At 30.1% G+C, this 20,081-nt stretch overlaps 4 protein-coding genes across 6 annotated transcripts; 1 reads left to right on the top strand and 3 right to left on the bottom strand.

The window, feature by feature from the left end:
- Positions 1-5,122: 5,122 nt before the first annotated feature.
- Positions 5,123-5,821, bottom strand: LOC114184802 (ras guanine nucleotide exchange factor B-like). Its single transcript, XM_028072108.1, has one exon. It carries the CDS (start codon positions 5,819-5,821, stop codon positions 5,123-5,125), a length of 699 nt encoding a protein of 232 aa, XP_027927909.1.
- Positions 5,822-7,397: 1,576 nt separating this feature from the next.
- LOC114183680 (calcineurin subunit B-like) lies at positions 7,398-10,807 on the bottom strand. Of its 3 annotated transcripts, none has more exons than XM_028070788.1 (7): positions 10,626-10,807; positions 10,355-10,451; positions 10,126-10,250; positions 9,886-9,982; positions 8,494-8,603; positions 7,966-8,040; positions 7,398-7,882 (listed from the first exon to the last, which is right to left on the bottom strand). In XM_028070788.1, the coding sequence occupies exons 2-7, from the start codon at positions 10,422-10,424 to the stop codon at positions 7,832-7,834; spliced, it is 528 nt and encodes a 175-aa protein (XP_027926589.1). In that variant the 5' UTR covers positions 10,425-10,451; positions 10,626-10,807; the 3' UTR covers positions 7,398-7,831. The 3 variants fall into 3 exon arrangements, with proteins under 3 accessions (XP_027926589.1, XP_027926590.1, XP_027926588.1); XM_028070789.1 differs by having other exon boundaries at positions 10,355-10,494; positions 10,626-10,790; XM_028070787.1 differs by lacking the exon at positions 10,626-10,807 and having other exon boundaries at positions 10,355-10,607.
- Positions 10,808-11,617: 810 nt separating this feature from the next.
- On the bottom strand, positions 11,618-15,455 carry LOC114183348 (NADH dehydrogenase [ubiquinone] flavoprotein 2, mitochondrial). Its single transcript, XM_028070350.1, has 10 exons — positions 15,230-15,455; positions 15,099-15,131; positions 14,947-15,012; positions 13,753-13,869; positions 13,133-13,210; positions 12,939-13,044; positions 12,767-12,813; positions 12,241-12,318; positions 12,088-12,153; positions 11,618-11,995 (listed from the first exon to the last, which is right to left on the bottom strand). The coding sequence occupies exons 1-10, from the start codon at positions 15,284-15,286 to the stop codon at positions 11,888-11,890; spliced, it is 756 nt and encodes a 251-aa protein (XP_027926151.1). The 5' UTR covers positions 15,287-15,455; the 3' UTR covers positions 11,618-11,887.
- A 1,668-nt stretch (positions 15,456-17,123) lies between these two features.
- Positions 17,124-18,772, top strand: LOC114184124 (protein SRG1-like). Its single transcript, XM_028071375.1, has 4 exons — positions 17,124-17,407; positions 17,502-17,749; positions 17,843-18,167; positions 18,290-18,772. The coding sequence occupies exons 1-4, from the start codon at positions 17,177-17,179 to the stop codon at positions 18,524-18,526; spliced, it is 1,041 nt and encodes a 346-aa protein (XP_027927176.1). The 5' UTR covers positions 17,124-17,176; the 3' UTR covers positions 18,527-18,772.
- The last annotated feature ends 1,309 nt before the right edge of the window (positions 18,773-20,081 follow it).

The following is a 20,081-nucleotide window of genomic DNA, read 5'->3' as shown; positions in this document are numbered from 1 at the left end:
AATCTATCATTATTTTAAAAAATTCTTTTTTAACAATTATTTTATTTAATAATTATTTTAAAATTTATTACATATATTTTAAAAATAAATATTATTGATTTTAAATCAAATTTTAATAAAAATTAAAAATTACGAGAATACACGTACGACAATGTCTTTGTCAGTAATAATAATAATAATAATAATAATAATTATATCAAAACCAATGTTGAAAACATATTTAGAAGTACTTAAATACATATTTAATTATTGCATTGCATTATCACAAAGCCTATTTTAGATTATTTTTTATACCAAAATAAAACTTCTATAAATACTTTTGAAAGGAAAAAATTAAATAAAATTTTTTGAAAGTTAAAAGTAATTCCTGTATAAGTTAATTTGTCAGAGATTCTTCTATCATTTTAAATTATTATATTGCATATGTATGAAGAGTTCAGCCTTTTGGAACATATATTAGCCATTTGATCTATGTTTGTCGGTTTAATAAAGGGTTCAGTATTCAGAAATATAATAACTTGGGAAGCTTAATAACAAAAAAAAAAAAAAACTCAATCACAGGTCAAAATATGCTCAACTAAGCATGAGGTAATGTTTATTTATTTTAAATATTATAATGTCTATACAAGTATACACAAAGATACTAACCTAATATTTAAAACTATAAGCAAACATTCTTTTCTCAATTTTTATAAATTTATATAATTTGTTTGTTTTTTTTTCGTTATTTTATATCACAGTGAGTTGTATTAATATTGTTTTTAATTTCATCTTTTTAAATAAGATATGGAGAAAATATGAGAATTCTTATAAAACACTGTAATAATATCATTTTTTTTTATTTTATTTATATAGATAAGTACATAGTCTATTTCACATATTACTTTACGTGTTAATCTGAATATTAAAAAAAAATCACGTTGTATAAAAATATTTTTTTAATTAATTTATTTTATAACAAGCCAACAAATGTTTTGGAAAGCAACATGCAAATTATCTTCATCATTTTAGTAGTACTTTTGTTATCATCCAGATTTTATGATATAATTTTATTGTACTCTAATTTAGATTTACAAAAATATTTTTAATATAATATTATTTGACAAAATTAAGATTTTTTTTCAGGTAAAAAATAATCTAAGATTATTTTTTTAAGTAAGTAATCAACTAATAAGGAGAATTTTTAAGCTAATGTGTCTAAATTTAAATATTTATTTACATTTAATGATATTTAATCTTAAAATTTAACAACATTATAATAATTGTTTAAAATATTAAATCAATAAATCTGTTTTATTTTATTATATTAATTAAATAATTTATAAAAATTACTTATTTATTTATTTATTCATATTTTTCTTTAACTCAAACCATCTCACTTTCCAATTTTTTTTTCTTTTCTTACTCTTCACTTATTATTTCCCGATTCAAATTACGGATAAAATTTATGATTGTGATTAGAGATGACAGATAAACCCGGTCCCGTGAGCATTGTCCGAACCCGTCCCTGTTTTGACGGGGAATTCCGGCATTGACTGGGTATGGGTATGGGTATGGGGAATCCCCGACTTTTTCAATTGGGTATGGGGATGGGTATGGGGATGTACATATCCCCGCCATATTACCCGTCCCGTTTAAATTAATATTCCTAATTAATTAAATAACCACATATTTATATATATATATATATATATATATATTATTTTTTATTTATTCTAATTATTTGGTTTGTCATGAAATTCATTTGCATTTCAATTATATTTTTCATCTTATCATAATCTTTATGTAATTATGTTCAAAATATGTATGTTAATTAAAATTTTTTATGTCTCACATTTGAATATTTCTATTATTTTTTAATATTTTTATTTAATGTATATTTTTCTTTCACATGAAAATGTTTAATACTCTCAATTTAAGTATTTAATAGCACAAACATTCCGTTTAGTAGGTAATATAAAAAAATCATTTACTTATTATTCTTATTATTAGTTTTTGTTTCATTTGAATAACTTTTTTATTTCACTAAAACATTTTTTGTTATTTCTCAACTACTGAATATATATATTGATATTTAAAAAGTTTTCTTAGATCTCTAAGATATTTTTCAACTTATCATACTCTTAATTATACATTTGTTTTCCTTTGTGCGATTTCTTTTAATAGTCTCTCAAATTGTTTGTAAACATTTGTTAATTTTTTCATATTTTTATTTATTATTTATTTTCGTTATGTAAAATACTATTTCGATATATTTTATTTAATTATTTTTTATTTTTTAACTCATTATCAATCATTTTGTAATTTTTTCACTATAATTATATAAATAGCTTTTATTTACTACAATATAAAAATTTAATGTAATTGTCATTAATATTTTTTTATCACCATCCAACATAATTGAAGTTCAAAAGATACAAGATCTCTGTTAAAATTTTATTATTATGATTATTATTTGGTCTTTGTATCATTTTGATTAAGTAATGTATTATAATTTTTATTAGTGTATAAAAAATATATTCATTAGAATTTAAAAGATTGAAGTAAACAAACATTTAAAATATATTTTAATTTGAATATTTGTTTACTTTTATATTTATTTAAAAATATTTTTAAATTTTATCAACTAGGTTTCATTAATGTTTGCAAATTTAATAAATGTGCTGGTTCTCATAAAATTTTATTTGGTATTATAATCTAAAATGTAAATAATTATAATTTATTTTAAACTTTTATTATGATTATTATTTGTTATTTGTGTCATTTTGATCAAATGATGTATTATAACTTTTAGTAGTGTATAAAAAAGAGATTCATTAGAATTTAAAAGATTGAAGTAAACAAACATTTAAAATATATTTTAATTTGAATATTTGTTTTTCGTTTATATTTTTAAAAAAATATTTTTAAATATTATCAACTAGGTTTCATTAATGTTTGTAAATTTAATAAATGTGTTGGTTCTCATGAAACTTTATTTGGTATTATAATCTAAAATGTAAACAATTATAATTTATTTTAAACTTTTATTATGATTATTATTTGTTCTTTGTATCATTTTGATAAAATGATGTATTATAACTTTTATTAGTGTATAAAAAAGAGATTCATTAAAATTTAAAAGATTGAAGTAAATAAACATTTAAAATATATTTTAATTTGAATATTTGTTTTTCGTTTATATTTTTTTTAAATATTTTTAAATATTATCAACTAGGTTTCATTAATGTTTGTAAATTTAATAAATGTGTTGGTTCTCGTGAAACTTTATTTGGTATTATAATCTAAAATGTAAACAATTATAATTTATTTTAAACTTTTATTATGATTATTAGTTGTTCTTTGTATCATTTTGATCAAATGATGTATTATAACTTTTATTAGTGTATAAAAAATATATTTATTAGAATTTAAAAGATTGAAGTAAACAAACATTTAAAATATCAATTATGTTCTTTGTATCATTTTGATCAAATGATGTATTATAACTTTTATTAGTGTATAAAAAAAAGATTTATTAGAATTTAAAAGATTGAAGTAAACAAACATTTAAAATATATTTTAATTTGAATATTTGTTTTTCTTTTATATTTTTTAAAAAATATTTTTAAATTTTATCAATTATGTTTCATTAATATTTGCAAATTTAATAATTGTTTTAGTTCTCATGAAATTTTATTTGGTATTATTATATAAAATGTAAACAATTATAATTTATTTTAAAGTATTTGATATCGAAGAAACAATCATCATTTTAATATTGAATATTTAATAATATTATGTTTCCTTTATCATAAAAATTTTATTATTTTATAAAAATTAATTAAAATTGATATTGAAGTAGTAAGAAAATGGGTATGGGTAGGAGATTATACCTGTTACCTGGTGGGTATGGAGATGGGTCAAAAGTTTAATACCCGTTGGGTTTGGGTATGAGGATGGAGATGAATTTATTTTATGGGAATGTGTATGGGATAGCGAAACCCGTGCCCGCTCTGCCTCGTTGCCATCTCTAATTGTGATATGTTAAAAAAGTTATTTTATAGTAATTCAATATTAGAATATTAAAATTAATATATTTGAGCGAAAATATATTTTAATTTTTATAAAAATTTGAATTAAGATCAATAAAAAATATATAATTAATTTTTAAAATAATTGTTAAGTGTAAAATTATAAAAATAAAATATGTATAAAAAAAATTAAAATAACGATTAAAAACATACAAAAATTGAGCATACAATTCAAGATAAATTATTTATAAAATAATTAATTTTTTAATTAATAATTAAGAATAAAGTTGGGGAAACGAAATATAAATATAAGAGTATATTGTTATAAATAAATAAAAATATTATTTATGTAAAATATATAATTATTTTATTTATATTTAATAATAAATAGATTACTTAATTGTATTACAAGACCCAACAATATAGTTATTTTAATTTTAAATGTTTGTTGTATTGAATATATTAATTAATATTTTCTGTTTTTAGAAGGAAAATAATCGAAATATTCACAACCTTTTATATAAACATAAATTAACAAAAATTATAAGATAAATGATATTATAAGACAACAAAATAGACTAAAAAAGCGTTGAATAAGTTTATTTGAAATGAAGGTGTATATATATTATTAATTATAACTAACAATCATAATAACTAAAAACCGTAATAGTTACAAATGTTAAGATTTAAAATTAATCCAATAATTTTACAAAAGTTAAAAATAGATAAAGGCATATAAGTTAAAAACATATTTAAAAAAAAAATTGTTTCTAGTCCTGTTTTTGGGACAAAAAGATGACTCCAAAACCAAACCATGAAAATGTTGATGCTTGCTACGATTCGGAAGCATATAAAGTAGTGTAATTTAGATGAAGAGAAAAATCTTATTAACAACAACAACATAGTATAATGATATTTGTATTAATTTATGTTTAGAAATCTGATTAAGTGGAGTTGATCAATGATGAAATTATATTATCTTGAGTGATTTGAGTGAGAATGAAATTTAAAACACAGTATTATCTAAATCTTTATCTAAACGTATATTATAGATGTATCTATACCAAGAATATTCACACAAGTGTATTTTCCGAAAATGAAAAAGAGTATTATTGTTTATTATTGAGAATCGATTGGTCTTGGGCTTTGGACATGAGGGAGAGGCGAGTGGGCCTGGGCTGAAAGGCCACACGGCGATGCAAGTAGTGCGACGACGGTCTAACCAGAGTCGTCAAGGCTCTCCGCACAATCTCTCCGTCCACTCCTCCAATCCTCCTCACAACCGAATTCTTCATCGCAGATCTCAGAAGGTTCAGTTTTCTACTGCTCAACGACGTCGTTTGCTGCTGCTGCCGCTGATACTGTTGCTTCTCCTGTTGCTGCCGCTGATGCTGTTGCTTCTCCTGTTGCTTCTCCTGTTGCTGCTGTTGCTGCTGCTGCCTCTCCGCTAACTGTTTGTGGTACGCGCATCGGAACGAACCAGGATGCATGGTTGGAGAACACATGCACTTCCTCTTCTCGCTCTCACTCTTTGACGACGACGACGACGACGAGGATGCCGCCTCCTTCTTCGTCTGACTCGTCGTTGCCACCGTCATTGAGCGCCGCACCGAAGACTCCGCACTCTGCTCCACTGCCAAGAATCTCACCGACGACGATGATGAAGATGATGGAAGGTGGCGCTGCACTCTGGAGTTCGCGGAGGAGTATATTCCGGGAGAGAAATTCGTCGCCGACGTGGACGCAAACGCTGAGGAGTACGAGCGCGGTGACGTTTGAGTTCTTGAAGATGGAGAAACCATTGACATTGTTGAAGCAGTGTAGTGAGAGAATTCAGAGTGAGAAAGAGAATAAAGTAGATTTTGCTTCAAAGTTTGTTAGAGACGGTTGTTTACGAGTGAGTGGTTACGCTAACTGAAACAAGTCCACTGAGGTTTATATAGGGAGATGACAAATGGGTAAAACAGTAATTGTAATGCCACTTTTCCGTTTTTCTTACCATGGTATTTTTTGTATACGTAGAAATTTGTATTTTACGTATAAAAACTTGAATCCGATCCCATTTATACCAACATACACTGGTGCCAGTTGCGTATATACAATAGTATACTATTATAAATAAAGAAATGAAAATTATAATTTATGTTTCATAGTGGCCAGTGTTAAGCTAAAGCGTTGTTGACATGACCCTCAAATGCAGAATTTAATAAAAAAGAGAAAACCGTTGGATATTACAATTATATAAAACTATTTTTTTTTAATTTGAAAATACTGTATGAGTAAATATGAATGAAGCAGTGATTTGATTTGTGGGCGTGTGGTGTTACAGAGACAGAAAAACAGTATAATTTTTCACAAACATTGGGCGGCCGTTCGGGTTTTTTCAGAATGTTGTGGGCTGCAAGAATTAAGAACAAAATAAACAACAGACAGTATAATGAATAGAAGAATAGATAAAAAAAAATCAATTAAAATTAATATTTTATGATATTATTCAATCATTCAATAACAGAGATAAAAAAAAGCATTAGTTTAATAATTTTATTATAAATGATAATTTAGAATTAAATTAATATACACTTCTAATACTATAATAAATATCTTGCAAACTAGATTTGCAAAACACGTTTTGATCATAAAATGCAATTAGCCAAAACGTATAAAAAATAAACCTTTCTAATCGACATGTATGTGAGCACTGAATGCATGCTCACCTTGAATTTCTACAAGATAAGTGATTAATCTTATGTCGAAGCACCAATAATACACAAATCTAATTTATATAAAAGATTAAATGAGTTTTCTCTTTTTCAAAACTTTAAGATAATAGATATATAATTTTTTTTATACCGTGAGACTTTTGATATAAAATTTATATTGTATTCAACTGAATCGATCACTAATACAAGTCATTAGACTTTAGTACCACTTCTGTATTTATATTATGCTAAACTTTAAAAAGAAATAATTTATAGATTATGTTAGTTTATACATGTAGACGCAAAGTTTGGAAACTACAACCAATAAATAATACAGTGGATGCATATCAAAACAACTTAAATATTTTAAATTAATAGTTATTTTTCTGTAATTAATCTGTTTTAAACATGACTTTGACCTTTGAATATTCAAATGAAGGGGAGAGGATTAATCCATCTTCTTCAATGTGTCAGCATACATAAGCATTTCCGATAACAATCAATGATTATAATTTGTAATCTCATACTTAAACTCAGTTTGGATAGGTTTCTATATATAATTATAAAAGAAATAACATTATGAATTAAAATGGATTTGTATACATGTTATATTTAAAAATTTAAATATAAATATTCAAATACTCGTCAAAATTATCTTGTTAGGATGAGAACCAAATCAGACTAGTATCACAAATGATGATGAAAATCACAATGTTCTAATCTAACACAGCAACAATCTTCATGCTGCTTTAGTGCGGAAGAGACACTGCTGAGATTATAACACAGAAAGAAACTTGAACTTGGCAAGTTCATCAACAGTTGAAACTTCAAATAGGATAGAATTACCTAACTCTGAATCCAGTAGACTAAAAAATTTGCAAAAAAAAAAAAAACAAAAAAACTGTCAAGGTATGTGAAAAACTGAATCAACCTCGAGCTTTTCAAATTGGCTCCTAAACAGCTAGTGGCTGAAAGGCAACGACATTACAAGAATCCCAAGAAGAAAGGAGACAAAGGTACTGTGCACTTTTCATTTCCACATGAAATATATTACAAGAATCTTATGAATAGAGTTTACAGTTTTATCTTTCACCAGGACAGGGAAAACTGAAGCTAGTTTCAATCAACAGGGACTTCAACATCCATTTTTAGGTCAGATTGACCAAGAACCTGTGACAAATTAAAATTAGAAACTAAATCAAACATAGCAGACATTCAATGTACAGAGGAAATACATAACAAAATGTACAGACCTTAATGAAGTCATCCAACGTCAAGTAAGAGTCTTTTGTGTATCCTGCTTCTTTTAGAACTTGACTGAGAGCTTCCTGCAAATTGAACAGAGAACAAAATTAGCCAAACTCCAGTTAAATCTAAATCTAAATATGATACAAGCACAACTGAAAAGGTATATATGGAGAAAAAAAAAATAGATTTTGCTAAATTGATATACAGTTAACTTATAACAAATTGTATTTTCAAAAACTATAGAAATCTATTGGTTACCCTTTAGAGAACTTGCAAAAGAGATGTGATCAAGGAATAAAAACTATGTAACTCAACAACCAAATTATATTCCAGTTGTAACAAGTAATGAATGATGAATGTACTAATCCTAGGAAACTATATGATACTAAACTCAGACTTCAGCACACCACATTTGAAATAGGGATGTCAAACCAGTAACAGATGAAGACCTACTTGGTTATTTAGCAACTATTAGTGGGAAAGCTACTTCATGATTAAACAATACATGGAAGTGATCAGATTGTTGGTGATACCTCTCTCTGTTCATCGGACATGAATGAACCTGACAAATCTTTTAGCACTTCCAATATATCTTTGAAAGACACCTTTCCATTACGATCTGAATCAAAGACTTTGAAAATAACTGCAAAAGGCTAGAAACTATAAGTACAATGAAGGTAACTGAATATATTATTGTAATTTATTAAGAAAAAAGTTATCAATTCCCTGCCCACAAAGTATTCCCTCTTCAAATGATGAAAATCATAGAATAATTCATAATATATGAACTCCGTATCTGCATCAACAGTTTCTCACCCTTTAACTACATTGTCGCAGCTATCAGCTCTTGCAAATATATTTAACAAAAACTGTGAAGACTATACATATGTTCTAAGGCAGGGTTGGATCCTACTAAAAAGACACTACTTATATCATAAGTTCTAACTATCATATGTACGTTATCATTTATAAATGAATTTTTTTGCTTGCTGATCTCTACTTTTGTCTCATTCTATCTTCAAATCATGTGAAAGATGAAGGTCTCGAAGCAACAGTGAGGTTTTGCCCTTGATCTATAGAGGTCGGGTTCCAAATCAAGGAAACAGTGTCTATGTTGCGAGGTTAAAGCTATGACATCCACCCACCAAGCAGTAGCATTGTACACTGGACCACCCTATTATTTGTGAGATGCAGAGACATCTAGTTCATCCAAATGCAAAACCCGAATCTCTTGAACAATAATTCTGAATCAATGGAATGAGAACAACTTGAAAAGTATGATCTACGCATAAAAAAATAGAGAAAATTCAGAATTGGTAAGTGTCCATGTTTTCATCCCACTGACCACCCTAACATTCACTTCTCTTCTCTGTAGGATACCTATAAAGAGTCCCTAATATAGGATTCTTGTAGCAAATTGATCAAAATCAATGACCATAGTTGGCTATTGATTGGTCAGCATTAATAACTGAAAGACTGGGAGTTATATTTGTATAATAATAGGACATACTTGGTTGGTTGGTGATACTAATTAATAAGCTGGATGTTACCCTTAGCTCTTTATCCAAAATGAATTAACCAACATCGCATTCAATTGGAGTAGATAAAATTAGATAGGTCTGCCCAAAATTTGCATAACCCGTATAGCAGCAAGTTTTCCCTCTCAAACATATTCAGGTGCTTATAAGTGAGTGTGCTAAGCAACAGAAAATGACATCTTCACTATTGAACATCCCAATTATTGAATTAGGTATTCCCTTCAGACCAAGGTCAGAACTTAGGAATCTCCGGTGAACACGAGAATGCAAAATCAATCCCTAAACTGAAGTACATCTTCTAACTCACGAAGTTAAACTATAATTCATAAAAACAACAACATCGGAGAGCATTGAATAACTCCGATGTACGATGTAATTAAAACGTACGCTCTATTTTTTGTTGTGCATTGGCTTTGGCACTGAATGCAGATAAGAAGGCCACAAAGTCTTTAAAATTCAAACCGTCCACCATCTTGAGCAGCCTCTGCGAACAAGCACAAAGTCCATCAACAATGGGAAAACAGATCAGAACCCACCCTTTAGCATGCAGTGATGGGAAAGAAAGTACACAAACGACAAAAACAAATGTTAGGGTCGAAATGGCCATAAAGCGAAAAAAGTGAGCACCTGAGAAAGTGGATTCATGGCAAACTCGGGGACGGACAAGAACTCATCCGCCGAAATAAATCCCTTGGCATTGCGGTCAAGTTGACAAAATCTTTGATACAACGACACAATTTCCTGCTGGGAAACTGAGTTTGGAACCCAATTTCAGATCTTAATTAATGTTAAAAAAACCGACAGTCATAAAGGGACAACAGAAGGGAGAAGAGAGAGAGAGAGAGAGAGGAACTACATAAATTATTGCAGTGTTCTTGAACTTCCTCGATGTCGTATTGAGTTAACATAGATGATGCAGTCCCCATCACTAGTTTTGGAATTCAAACCAAAATCTGCAGAACCATCTATTATTACTCACTAAACCACTCGACTGGACTGGAGAATAGCAAATATCAAATGATATTTTCAGTGCATATAGTAGAACGATAAATGAAAAAGAAAATAAAAAATAAGCCGATCAAAAAAAATAAAATAGAAAATTCACAACAAAGAAGAAGAAAGAAAACCTTAAGAGCAGAGATGAAATGGTTGGGCTGAATTGAACAGACACGTATCTAGCTGGCCCAGGCACGCTTCAGACCACCTGCGAATATATACACGTGTCTTGCCTAGTCATCATCGACTATACCGAACACACCAATGCCCTGTTACGTTGCGATGCTACCCGCAGACCAGTGACCGTCTACCTTTTCACATGTATCTCTAATTAATTCCTTTCCAACTCAATTTAATAAAATAAATAAATATTAATAAAATATTAGCTATAAAATTAATTATATTAAAAAATAAATAATTGTGTCAAAATATAATTATATCTTTTACATAATCAATAATAACATAAGTATATGTAAATATTAATAAAACACATATAATCCAGTACTGTATACATTTTTAGTACAAATTTCATCATGATTTTACATAAAATTTAACACAAGTTTTTCTTATATATTTTCTAAATTTGTAATTCCTTATTTTTCATACCTTACATATCTCACTTTAAATCATTAGGAAATTTCCCCTAAAATGTTTTTTACCGGAATAAATTTAAATTTAAATTCATAAAGCATCAGTAAAACTTGACAAGATCAAATTTTATCCTCCTTCTCAAAATATTCTTCAATGCTCGATCTTTAACTTTCAGCTGTCCACAACACACGATAACAACAACGGAATTGTGTCAGTGTCATCCGAGAAATCCAATAAACCAAATCCATGTATTATTCAACCTCTATCGGCAGTTATTCATGAGTGTTAAAATCTAGTAAGAAAAATGGTGCACGCACAAGGAGTTAGCTTGGTGCCCCTACGGAATTACTCTGATTGTCAAAATTTGATATTAATTAAAACAATCAAACTTCATTGTTCAACCTATCCTCGGAGTAACCTTCGCAATTGGGCATTATCAAGTGAATGTTACATTAAACACGAAAGCTCTATCCTACTCTTGTTGATAAGCCCATCCCACACACCCACATGGGTAAGGTGTAACGTTATTCACTTCTTAACATCGTAATCTCAAATTTCATTCATGATGATTAATGTACAGAGTACAGAAAAAGCATAGCATAGATACGCTCGGAAAGTAATAAACAATCAAGAATCTGATGGCGTTTATGACACTTTTTTAGCGAAAGCCATCAAGGCAGGTTGCTAATACAAAAATTGGTTGAGCATCTAACAATCTGACAATGTTTGATTTAAGGTTTGATTTAAGGCAAGCTCGAAAACGTGCAAGCCATACATTATTGAAGGCAAAACGTATCACACTTCAGCAGGCATCCAGGTCACGGCAGGGAGGAGGCTTGGGCTCACCTAACAAAGTAGTATTCCCTCCTTCAGGTCCACTCCTAATCCGTAGGGGATTTTGCGTGCCATGCTGAAGAAAAACAAACCAGATTCATAATTTAACAAGGTATAAGTTTCTAAAACAAGGGCAGTGTTAAAATAGATCGTAGTCAATGGCCTTACCGGTGGCTTCTCACCCTTTCTCAGCTTTTCTACTATATCAACTACTTTCTCCGGGGTTACATCTTCCTGTAATTGGCATCAGTATGACATGTTAAAGAGTGTTTCACCCCTCCCCTGGAAAAAAAAATAGAGAAAAAAAGAGGAAAGACGGACATAGTAATTATATGTGTATCCCTCTGATCCATTTGAATAATCGGCCACTGTAATCATAGGAGCATTCACACAGCATCCCTGCACAACACCAGTAAAGTCGATCGTTCACCATTGGTTGGTCAAAAAAATTACCCAAGAACATCAAGTGATCACCACATTCAGTAAATACAGAAGACAAGTATGCACTTCTTCCTCATCCTCTTGGATTTTACTTTACTCTAAAACAACAAAAGCTTTATACCACATTCGGTTATTCTCTTTTTCTGCTCTTATGCTAACAATGCAAGGATTTTTTAGGATAACTTAATAATATTACTGGAGAAAGGTCAAACACTACTTTATAAATTCATGAAGGCTATCAGGCACACACATCGAAAATTATGACAACACTGTTATCCAAACAGTCCAGTTTTGTATTTAATGTAATGTAATTTCTTCCTCTAAATACAATTATAGTACAAGCGCATATCAACCAATTATACAACTCTAAAAACAACAAACTTGACAAAATTAAAATAAGACTCACCATGCATTCCATTTCTCCAACAGAAAACAAACCGTCTGGTGTTACTTCTGCAAATCAGAGGTGAAAGAAAACTAATTATCAGAGAATGCATATGGTTCCAATTTTCCACGAATAAGGTACAATACAATGACAACCTACAGATAATGGAAGAAATTAAGACAGGTGAACTAACCATTGCGCTTCACTCCCAAGTGTTTCAATAAGGCTTCTTCAATTCCTCGCGAACCACGTATCATACAAGGTGTTGTTCCACAAACCAATAGATGGTACTTCCCAACCTGAAAGCAAGTTGGTCCAGCTAAGCTTTGGCCTGTATTTATGTGGATTAGGAAAACTAAAAATCATTAAAGGATAATATGATTTCACCTTAGCTCGATTGAACATGGAGTAAAATGTAGCAACCTCATAGACCCGTATAGGAGGAACCTCTATAATATTTGCTACCTAAATAATCCAAAACGCTAACTGTTAATAAAGAATAACATAACTTTTTGCATTAGAAAGAAAATTAAACTATAGATTGCCAAGATTATGTAAATATGTGACTTTCACTGAATTATCAGTGTCAAGTGACAAGAAGCTACAAGTATAACTCAATCAAACAATGATGAGTATTTACATAGAAGAATGATATTTGAGCATAGATTTTAGGCATAGCATGTATGTCAACCAGCAGAATGATATTTGAGCAAAATAATGTACAATACAAAATATATCAAAGGCTTCACTCTTACAATTTTAACAATAATTTCAATAAGATTATAATTACTGTAAATTTATTTTGTGTATGTCGCAAGAATTTCAAGACTTCATGAGAACTATTACAGGTCTTATTCTACTTGGTACTTACTAGACACTATCTACTGAGCACAATAACACCTTTTCCATCCAACAGGGTACAGAACCTTCTTAGAGAATCAGACTTAGTTCTTTGATATGTTTCTACATGTTCTAAGAAGAATACATCAAGCAGGAGACCAACATACCGCATTCATTGCAGAAACAGGGAGCCAGCCTCCATGCTGCTGCTGGGCAAGATCCAAAAGCGGAATCACTGCAGATTGCTTATAGTTGGATGGATAGTGAGATAAAATCTCCTTAACCTGTAATTAGCAAATGCTAAAACCTTTAAATGTTTATATTATTTTGGGCCAGGTACCAAAAAGGATCATACATGTAATCTTCATAGCTAACTAAAGATCCATAACTCTTGGAAATATTATGATAACGAACCAATCGATAAGGCATTGAATCATATAACTCTAAACTTACTCAGACTCAGAAAATGTAGTGTGCCTTAACTCTGCAATAGGGATTTGAATCAAATCACTCAACACCAAGGTTATCGAGTTAAGATTTGAATCATGAAGTGCTGAGCCAATTTTTGAATCGTGAATTGCAATTTTGTATGAATTCATAATATTAAGGTATAATGAAAGATTACATCAAATATATCATAGAGATGGTACATGATGTTCAGTGTAATGATGTAAACAATTTAAACTAGAAATAAATAAAAACAACGTAAGAAGAACTCTTACAAAAAAACTATTAGTGAAACATATAATTTTGTGAAGCTTTTATTTTAGATGAAAGAAACAAAATCATTAAATAGCTAAATAGAGTGATTGACAAAAAAGGTGAACAATAATATAGTATAAGTTCATAAATGTTCTTTCAAATACCTTTTCATTTAAAATTTAAGCTCAGAATTTTTATTTATTTTTTCATAACTGATGAGAAAGTAAAAACATATGAATCATAGAACTGTGTAAATCATGTCGGCAAAACGAAAATCCAATAGATTTATTCATGCTTCGTAAGATAGTCATTCAAATTTATCTTGGGATACAATGAAGTAGTTAAACAAATTGTATCGAACTGTAAGATTTGAATCCTGAATAGTAAGATTCTGAGAACCATCGTCTACACTCTTGAAAACTGTACGTCTATAGCGATCAAGGGTGAAAATTAATACACAACCAAGAAAGTTCGAAAAGAAAAGACACGTATAGCAGTATTACCCCAACCCACGCCAATACCGATTATAAGCTAGATGATTGAACAAATAATCTTCAGCAGTGCCTGTCACTACATTTTCTGTATTCTGATAGCGAACTATATAACGATAAATTACGAAAAATCATAATATGAACATTTAAAGTGCAATGAAACATTACCTTTGCTTTGTTGGGTTCAGTGAATTCCCATGGAAGGTTAGGGCTATTGTCCGGTGAGTCAAGGTGCTATGCCAATCAAAATTGGAGATAATAAGAATCAAAATTACAAAACGGAAACTGAGAGAATTGAAGCGAAAACGAATAGCACTTACGTAGTTCAGAGCGGTTGAGAAAGCCCTCGAAGGCTGAGAAAGGGGAAAACAAAAAATAAAATAAAAACAAAAACAAAGACGGAAATCGGAGAATAAAGTGAAAGAAATGAAAGAGGAAACCGACGGAAAACCTGACGGAAAATGTGACGGATCTCGTTGAAGCGATTCGCGGCTAAGCGTGCCAGCATTTTGGAGGAGCTGCTTGGAGCAGATCGCAGAGAGAGAGAAAGAGAGCGCGTGCCGGACAGAGAAATGAGCGAGAGAGAGCGCGTGCCACAGACACAGAAATTAGAGAAGGTCAAGTGAGGGGTCTAGTGTAAGAGAACATGGAAAGGTGGCACCATCCTAGCCGTTGGATCACATCAATATATCAATAGATAATTCACACGTAAATGGATCGGATTTTGCTTGGGCCTCGGTGGATCACTAGATATACAAACAATGAAAAACTTTTTGGGGTTAAATACCTATCTGAAAATTACTTACTGCAACCCATCATTTTCTTCTTGCTCATCTGAAATTTATTTTCTATAATACCAAAAAGGTTTTTCCGGAAATTTTATTCCGGAAAACATATGTCTTCCCATTTTACGAAAAACACTTTCCGGAAGATTTTTATGGGTGCGAAAAGTAATTGTCCGGTCTATTAAGTAAAAGGATGTCTCTTCCTACATTTGTCCTAGACTTTTGAAAATTTGGAGAAGATGCAGGAAGAAATTTGGACGGGTGCAGGAAGAAACATTCTAGCTAAACCTATCTCTCCTTTAGAATTGTCACATTGCGTTAGAATTTGGCTCATTATGATTTTGGACCGAGTTTAGTTTAAATTTTTTTTACGAATGTCAGTATGGGTCAATTTTTGACCCAGTTTACTTAGGTTGAACTCGTGGTGAGCCGGATTGACCCACCAATCCGTATGGTTACACACATTATGTTGAACTTTGTAGTGTTAGGCTGTTTTTTTAACCAAACACATTAGTGTGTTGACAAATGGAAATCTAGCTTCAACTCCATATAGATGGGGATAAACAAGATGCTTCAAAAATTTTGTGAATTTATCCATTTAAGACTCTAATATTATAGTTGGATAAGTGACAATAATGCTTGATTTTAGATAGTAATTTTTTTTTTAATTTTGGTTTGTATTGGAGTTTAACATCATTTTGGATTGTACTTAGATTGTATTGAAATTTATTTAAATTTTAATCTAAATTGTAATTTATGACTTAAACAAAAAAAATATTTTATTTTAATTAAGTGAGCTAGTGAGCCAACCTGTTTAATCCACCAACCTGTGGTGGGTCGGGTCGGGTTCAAAGTTTTTCAACTCGCTTATAAATGAGTCGGGTTGGATTGACCCACTAAATGACAAACTCGTGATGGGTTGAGTCGATCTGGACCGAATGGTCCATTTTGACAACTCTACCCTCCTTAATACATTTTTATTTTTAAACTTAAAATGAATGAATATTATTTTTTAACCTAAAGTTAATAGTTTTTCTCACGTGTATAAAGAATGTTAAAGAGTAGTATTTGAGTCGAAAACGTCATCTTGAAACATATGTATATATATAACAAAGATTTAATTTAATTAAGATGATTATATTTATTTTCTTTTAAAGTTTAAATATGTGTAAAAAGATAGAAGAATATGAATTTAACTTTCCATCAAAGTTTAAAAACTAAAAATATAATCAATATAAACTTTTTTATAGGAACAATAATAATATCTAAATAAATATTATTAACTGATTGTATAATATAATTAATATTGATGGTGAATGTAATCACTGTCTTCTTCGTTTGAAGCACTAGTTTTTCTCAAATGATCAGAATAAGGATAAAATCTTTCCCTAAGGTTTCAAAAAAGACAATAATTTATAATCGCGGAAAAAAAAATCTAAACATTTACAGATAATTGAATAGATTGAAAGATGACGAAGACTTCGAATACAGACCATTGAAGTAACGATCAATGATTTGATAGTATCCACCGTTTTGTCAGAAATTGTTATGTTTAAAAACTATAATTATATAATCATGCAATGTGAAAACAAAAAGTTGCAGAGTTACTTACCATGGAAGCACTGTTATCCAAGCGTGTACAAGAAATGGTTCAGAATGGTGAGGAACCACCTCCTCCTTACGTTCGTAGAGATGTTAACTGCACACAAACCGTGACTTCAACGTTATGTTCACCACCCACCATTGATTTTGGGCTCATATCTTCATCATCAACACCAGTAACTAAACAAAAAGAAGAGCTTCAAAAGCTAAGATCAGCTCTCTCCTCTTGGGGATGCTTCCAGGTATGTACTTGAAAATTTTATTTCAATTTTGTAGATTTGTAGATTTGAAGATATACCACTTGCACAAAGCATATCCTATGAGCTTTTTTGGAAGGCAATAAACCATGGCACATCAAGCACACTTTTGGGCAAGGTTCGTGAAGTTGCAAGGGAATTTTTTAAGCAGCCAGTGGAACAAAAGAAGAAAATTTCAAAAGGGGTGAAAGAATTTGAAGGGTATGGTGCTGATCCAGTTCCTGAAGAAGGCCAGTTTTTAGATTGGTCAGATAGATTGTGCCTTGACGTATACCCTGAAAATAGAAGGAAGTCAAGTTTGTGGCCAGAAAATCCACCATCTTTTAGGTAAATTGAAACTACAATGCAGACAAATGTTCAAACAGTTGGAAGGTGACATGTTTGTGTTGATTAAGATCAGCAACACTTTTTTCTTTGCAGGAAAATTGTGGAAGAATACACAGCAAAACTGAGAGAGGCAACAAATCTTATTTCTACAGCTATGGCTAAGTCATTAGATTTAGAAGAAAATTGCTTCTTGAATCAATTTGGTGAACAAGCACTACTGCAAGTGAGGTTCAACTACTATTCTTGCTGTGCACGACCTGATATTGTGCTCGGGCTTAAACCCCATGCAGATGGATCAGGGTACACCATTATACTGCAAGATGACGTTGAGGGCCTCCAAGTCCACAATAACGATAAATGGTTCACAATTCCCACAATTTCTCATGCCCTCTTTGTTCTCATGGGTGATCAAATGGAGGTATGTGTTGTTAATTTAGTTTCATAACATTTCAGTTTGTGGTGTATCCATCCAATTTAAAATTCAGTGGTGCTTTTTGAGGAACAATATAGGTGATAATAGTGGTGCTTTTTGAAATTCAGATAATGACTAATGGAATTTTCAAGAGTCCTATGCATCGGGTATTGGTGAACTCCAAGAGGGAAAGAATATCTGTTGCAATGTTCTACACTCCAGAGCCAAACAAAGAAATTGGCCCAGAACAAGGTTTGGTGAATGAAGAACAACCGAAGCTGTTTAAGAAAGTGAAAGATTATGCTGATACGCATTGGGAATATTATCAACGAGGAACGAGAGCAATTCATGTAGCAAAAGTATGAACCACACAGTTGTTGCTTTTGTGTGTGATTATAATTAAACCTATAGATGACTTCAACAAAAGAAAAACTTCATACGAAGAGTCTGCATCTAAACATAGATTTGCTTTTGTCCATATAATTAGTGGATGCATACATTTATGCCGAGAGTACACTGTTTAGTGTGTAATGGTTGTAAGAGCTGCAAGACTTTGGACTGCTATTATTGACTATTATTACTTAAATAAAATAAAAAGTTTTTTTCTTACACCACTTACAACAATTAACAACCTACTTTTAGATATATTTTAATCATTAAAAGAATTAGATTTTTATAATTTATAAAAAAAAATAAAAAGATTGAAAGATAAAATAATAGATAGAAATAGTGAATTTTTGTTGGGTGTCAAGTAGTACCCAAACATAAAATATTTCGAGTAACTAATGAAACATGTGTGTAAAAATAAAGCTACAAGAAGGGATATCAACAAAATTTGTACTCTAAATATTCGTAGATAAAACCCGCAATGGATAAGAAACGGATATTAAGAATGGATACCTGCTATCCACGGGTATGAGTATTTTTGATCGCATGTTAACGGGGCAGGTACGAGTATCATAGTATTCGTATTCGTGGATATCCGTACCCGCTAAACTTTAATTTACAAAAATACCTTTATATATATATATATATATATATATATATATATATATACTAGTACAAAACATTATGAATCTTCGTTCAGTAATAGTAGTCAAATTCTTATCCCACATAGGAGTAGATTACTTCCAAATACTGCGGTGACATTGATGTGTCTTCAAGACTGGTAATGGATAATATGGAAGGTAATGAAATTAACATTTTTACTTATATATTTTAATTAAGTGATTTGTTAGAAATTTTTAATAAACTTCTTATGTTTTCAGATTCTTTTAGATTAAAATTGAACAACATGAAACTTTATACAATGTTGCAAGATGTGAACATTGATAAAGTTAATAATTTCTTTAATATTTCATTCAAAAATAAATTACACTATAAATTGTTAGTAATCTTTTATTTTTTTTATTTTTTTCAGAGATCAATTGAAAAAAATTGACTTGTTAATTAAAGCATCAACTATAATTAAATATTTTTTTAAATATTTTTTGTAATTACCCGTACTCGTTGACATAACTACAAGCAATTAATGAAACAAATATTCATTTATAAATTTTCATCCGAATCTTGTATACATACTATAGAGGCGCAGAAAGAAGTTATGGGAGTGAAAAAAATAATGGTCAATAAACAATAAAAAATAGCAAAAGCCTTTAACTAAATGAATGGGCCGGCCCAAAATTTAAAGGAAATGCAGGTCCAGACCAGATTCCGTTTGAGATGAATCTAAGTTTCCTCTTGCTCTTTCGTATGTTTTTTATTTTTCTGTATACATATATTTTTTTATTTTATCCTTTTTGAATTGTAAAATTTGAAAGTTTCCTTTTCCAAGAAAAAGAAAAGGTTTACGGACTTGAAAGTCACCGGATTTTACAATTTTAAAAGGGCAAAAATTGAATTTTCTTTATATGAGGTGCA

This window comes from Vigna unguiculata, chromosome 5 (genome assembly GCF_004118075.2).
Source record: "Vigna unguiculata cultivar IT97K-499-35 chromosome 5, ASM411807v1, whole genome shotgun sequence".
NCBI lineage: Eukaryota > Viridiplantae > Streptophyta > Magnoliopsida > Fabales > Fabaceae > Vigna > Vigna unguiculata.
The sequence above is the reverse complement of the archived record's forward strand: the minus strand, read 5'-3'. Positions and strand labels throughout refer to the sequence as shown.

Coding starts and splice junctions, on each gene's coding strand:
- LOC114184802 (XM_028072108.1), bottom strand. CDS start 5,821: ATGTCAATGGTTTCTCCATCTTCAAGAACTCAAACGTCACCGCGCTCG.
- LOC114183680 (XM_028070788.1), bottom strand. CDS start 10,424: ATGGGGACTGCATCATCTATGTTAACTCAATACGACATCGAGGAAGTT. Junction 8,604..9,885: donor TGCACAACAAAAAATAGAGC/GTACGTTTTAAT, acceptor AGCCTTTTGCAG/TTATTTTCAAAGTCTTTGAT. Junction 7,883..7,965: donor CGTTGGATGACTTCATTAAG/GTCTGTACATTT, acceptor AATTTGTCACAG/GTTCTTGGTCAATCTGACCT.
- LOC114183348 (XM_028070350.1), bottom strand. CDS start 15,286: ATGCTGGCACGCTTAGCCGCGAATCGCTTCAACGAGATCCGTCACATT. Junction 15,132..15,229: donor TCCGTCACATTTTCCGTCAG/GTTTTCCGTCGG, acceptor CCCCTTTCTCAG/CCTTCGAGGGCTTTCTCAAC. Junction 13,870..14,946: donor CTGAACCCAACAAAGCAAAG/GTAATGTTTCAT, acceptor TGCTAATTACAG/GTTAAGGAGATTTTATCTCA.
- LOC114184124 (XM_028071375.1), top strand. CDS start 17,177: ATGGAAGCACTGTTATCCAAGCGTGTACAAGAAATGGTTCAGAATGGT. Junction 17,750..17,842: donor GAAAATCCACCATCTTTTAG/GTAAATTGAAAC, acceptor TTTTCTTTGCAG/GAAAATTGTGGAAGAATACA. Junction 18,168..18,289: donor TCATGGGTGATCAAATGGAG/GTATGTGTTGTT, acceptor TTTGAAATTCAG/ATAATGACTAATGGAATTTT.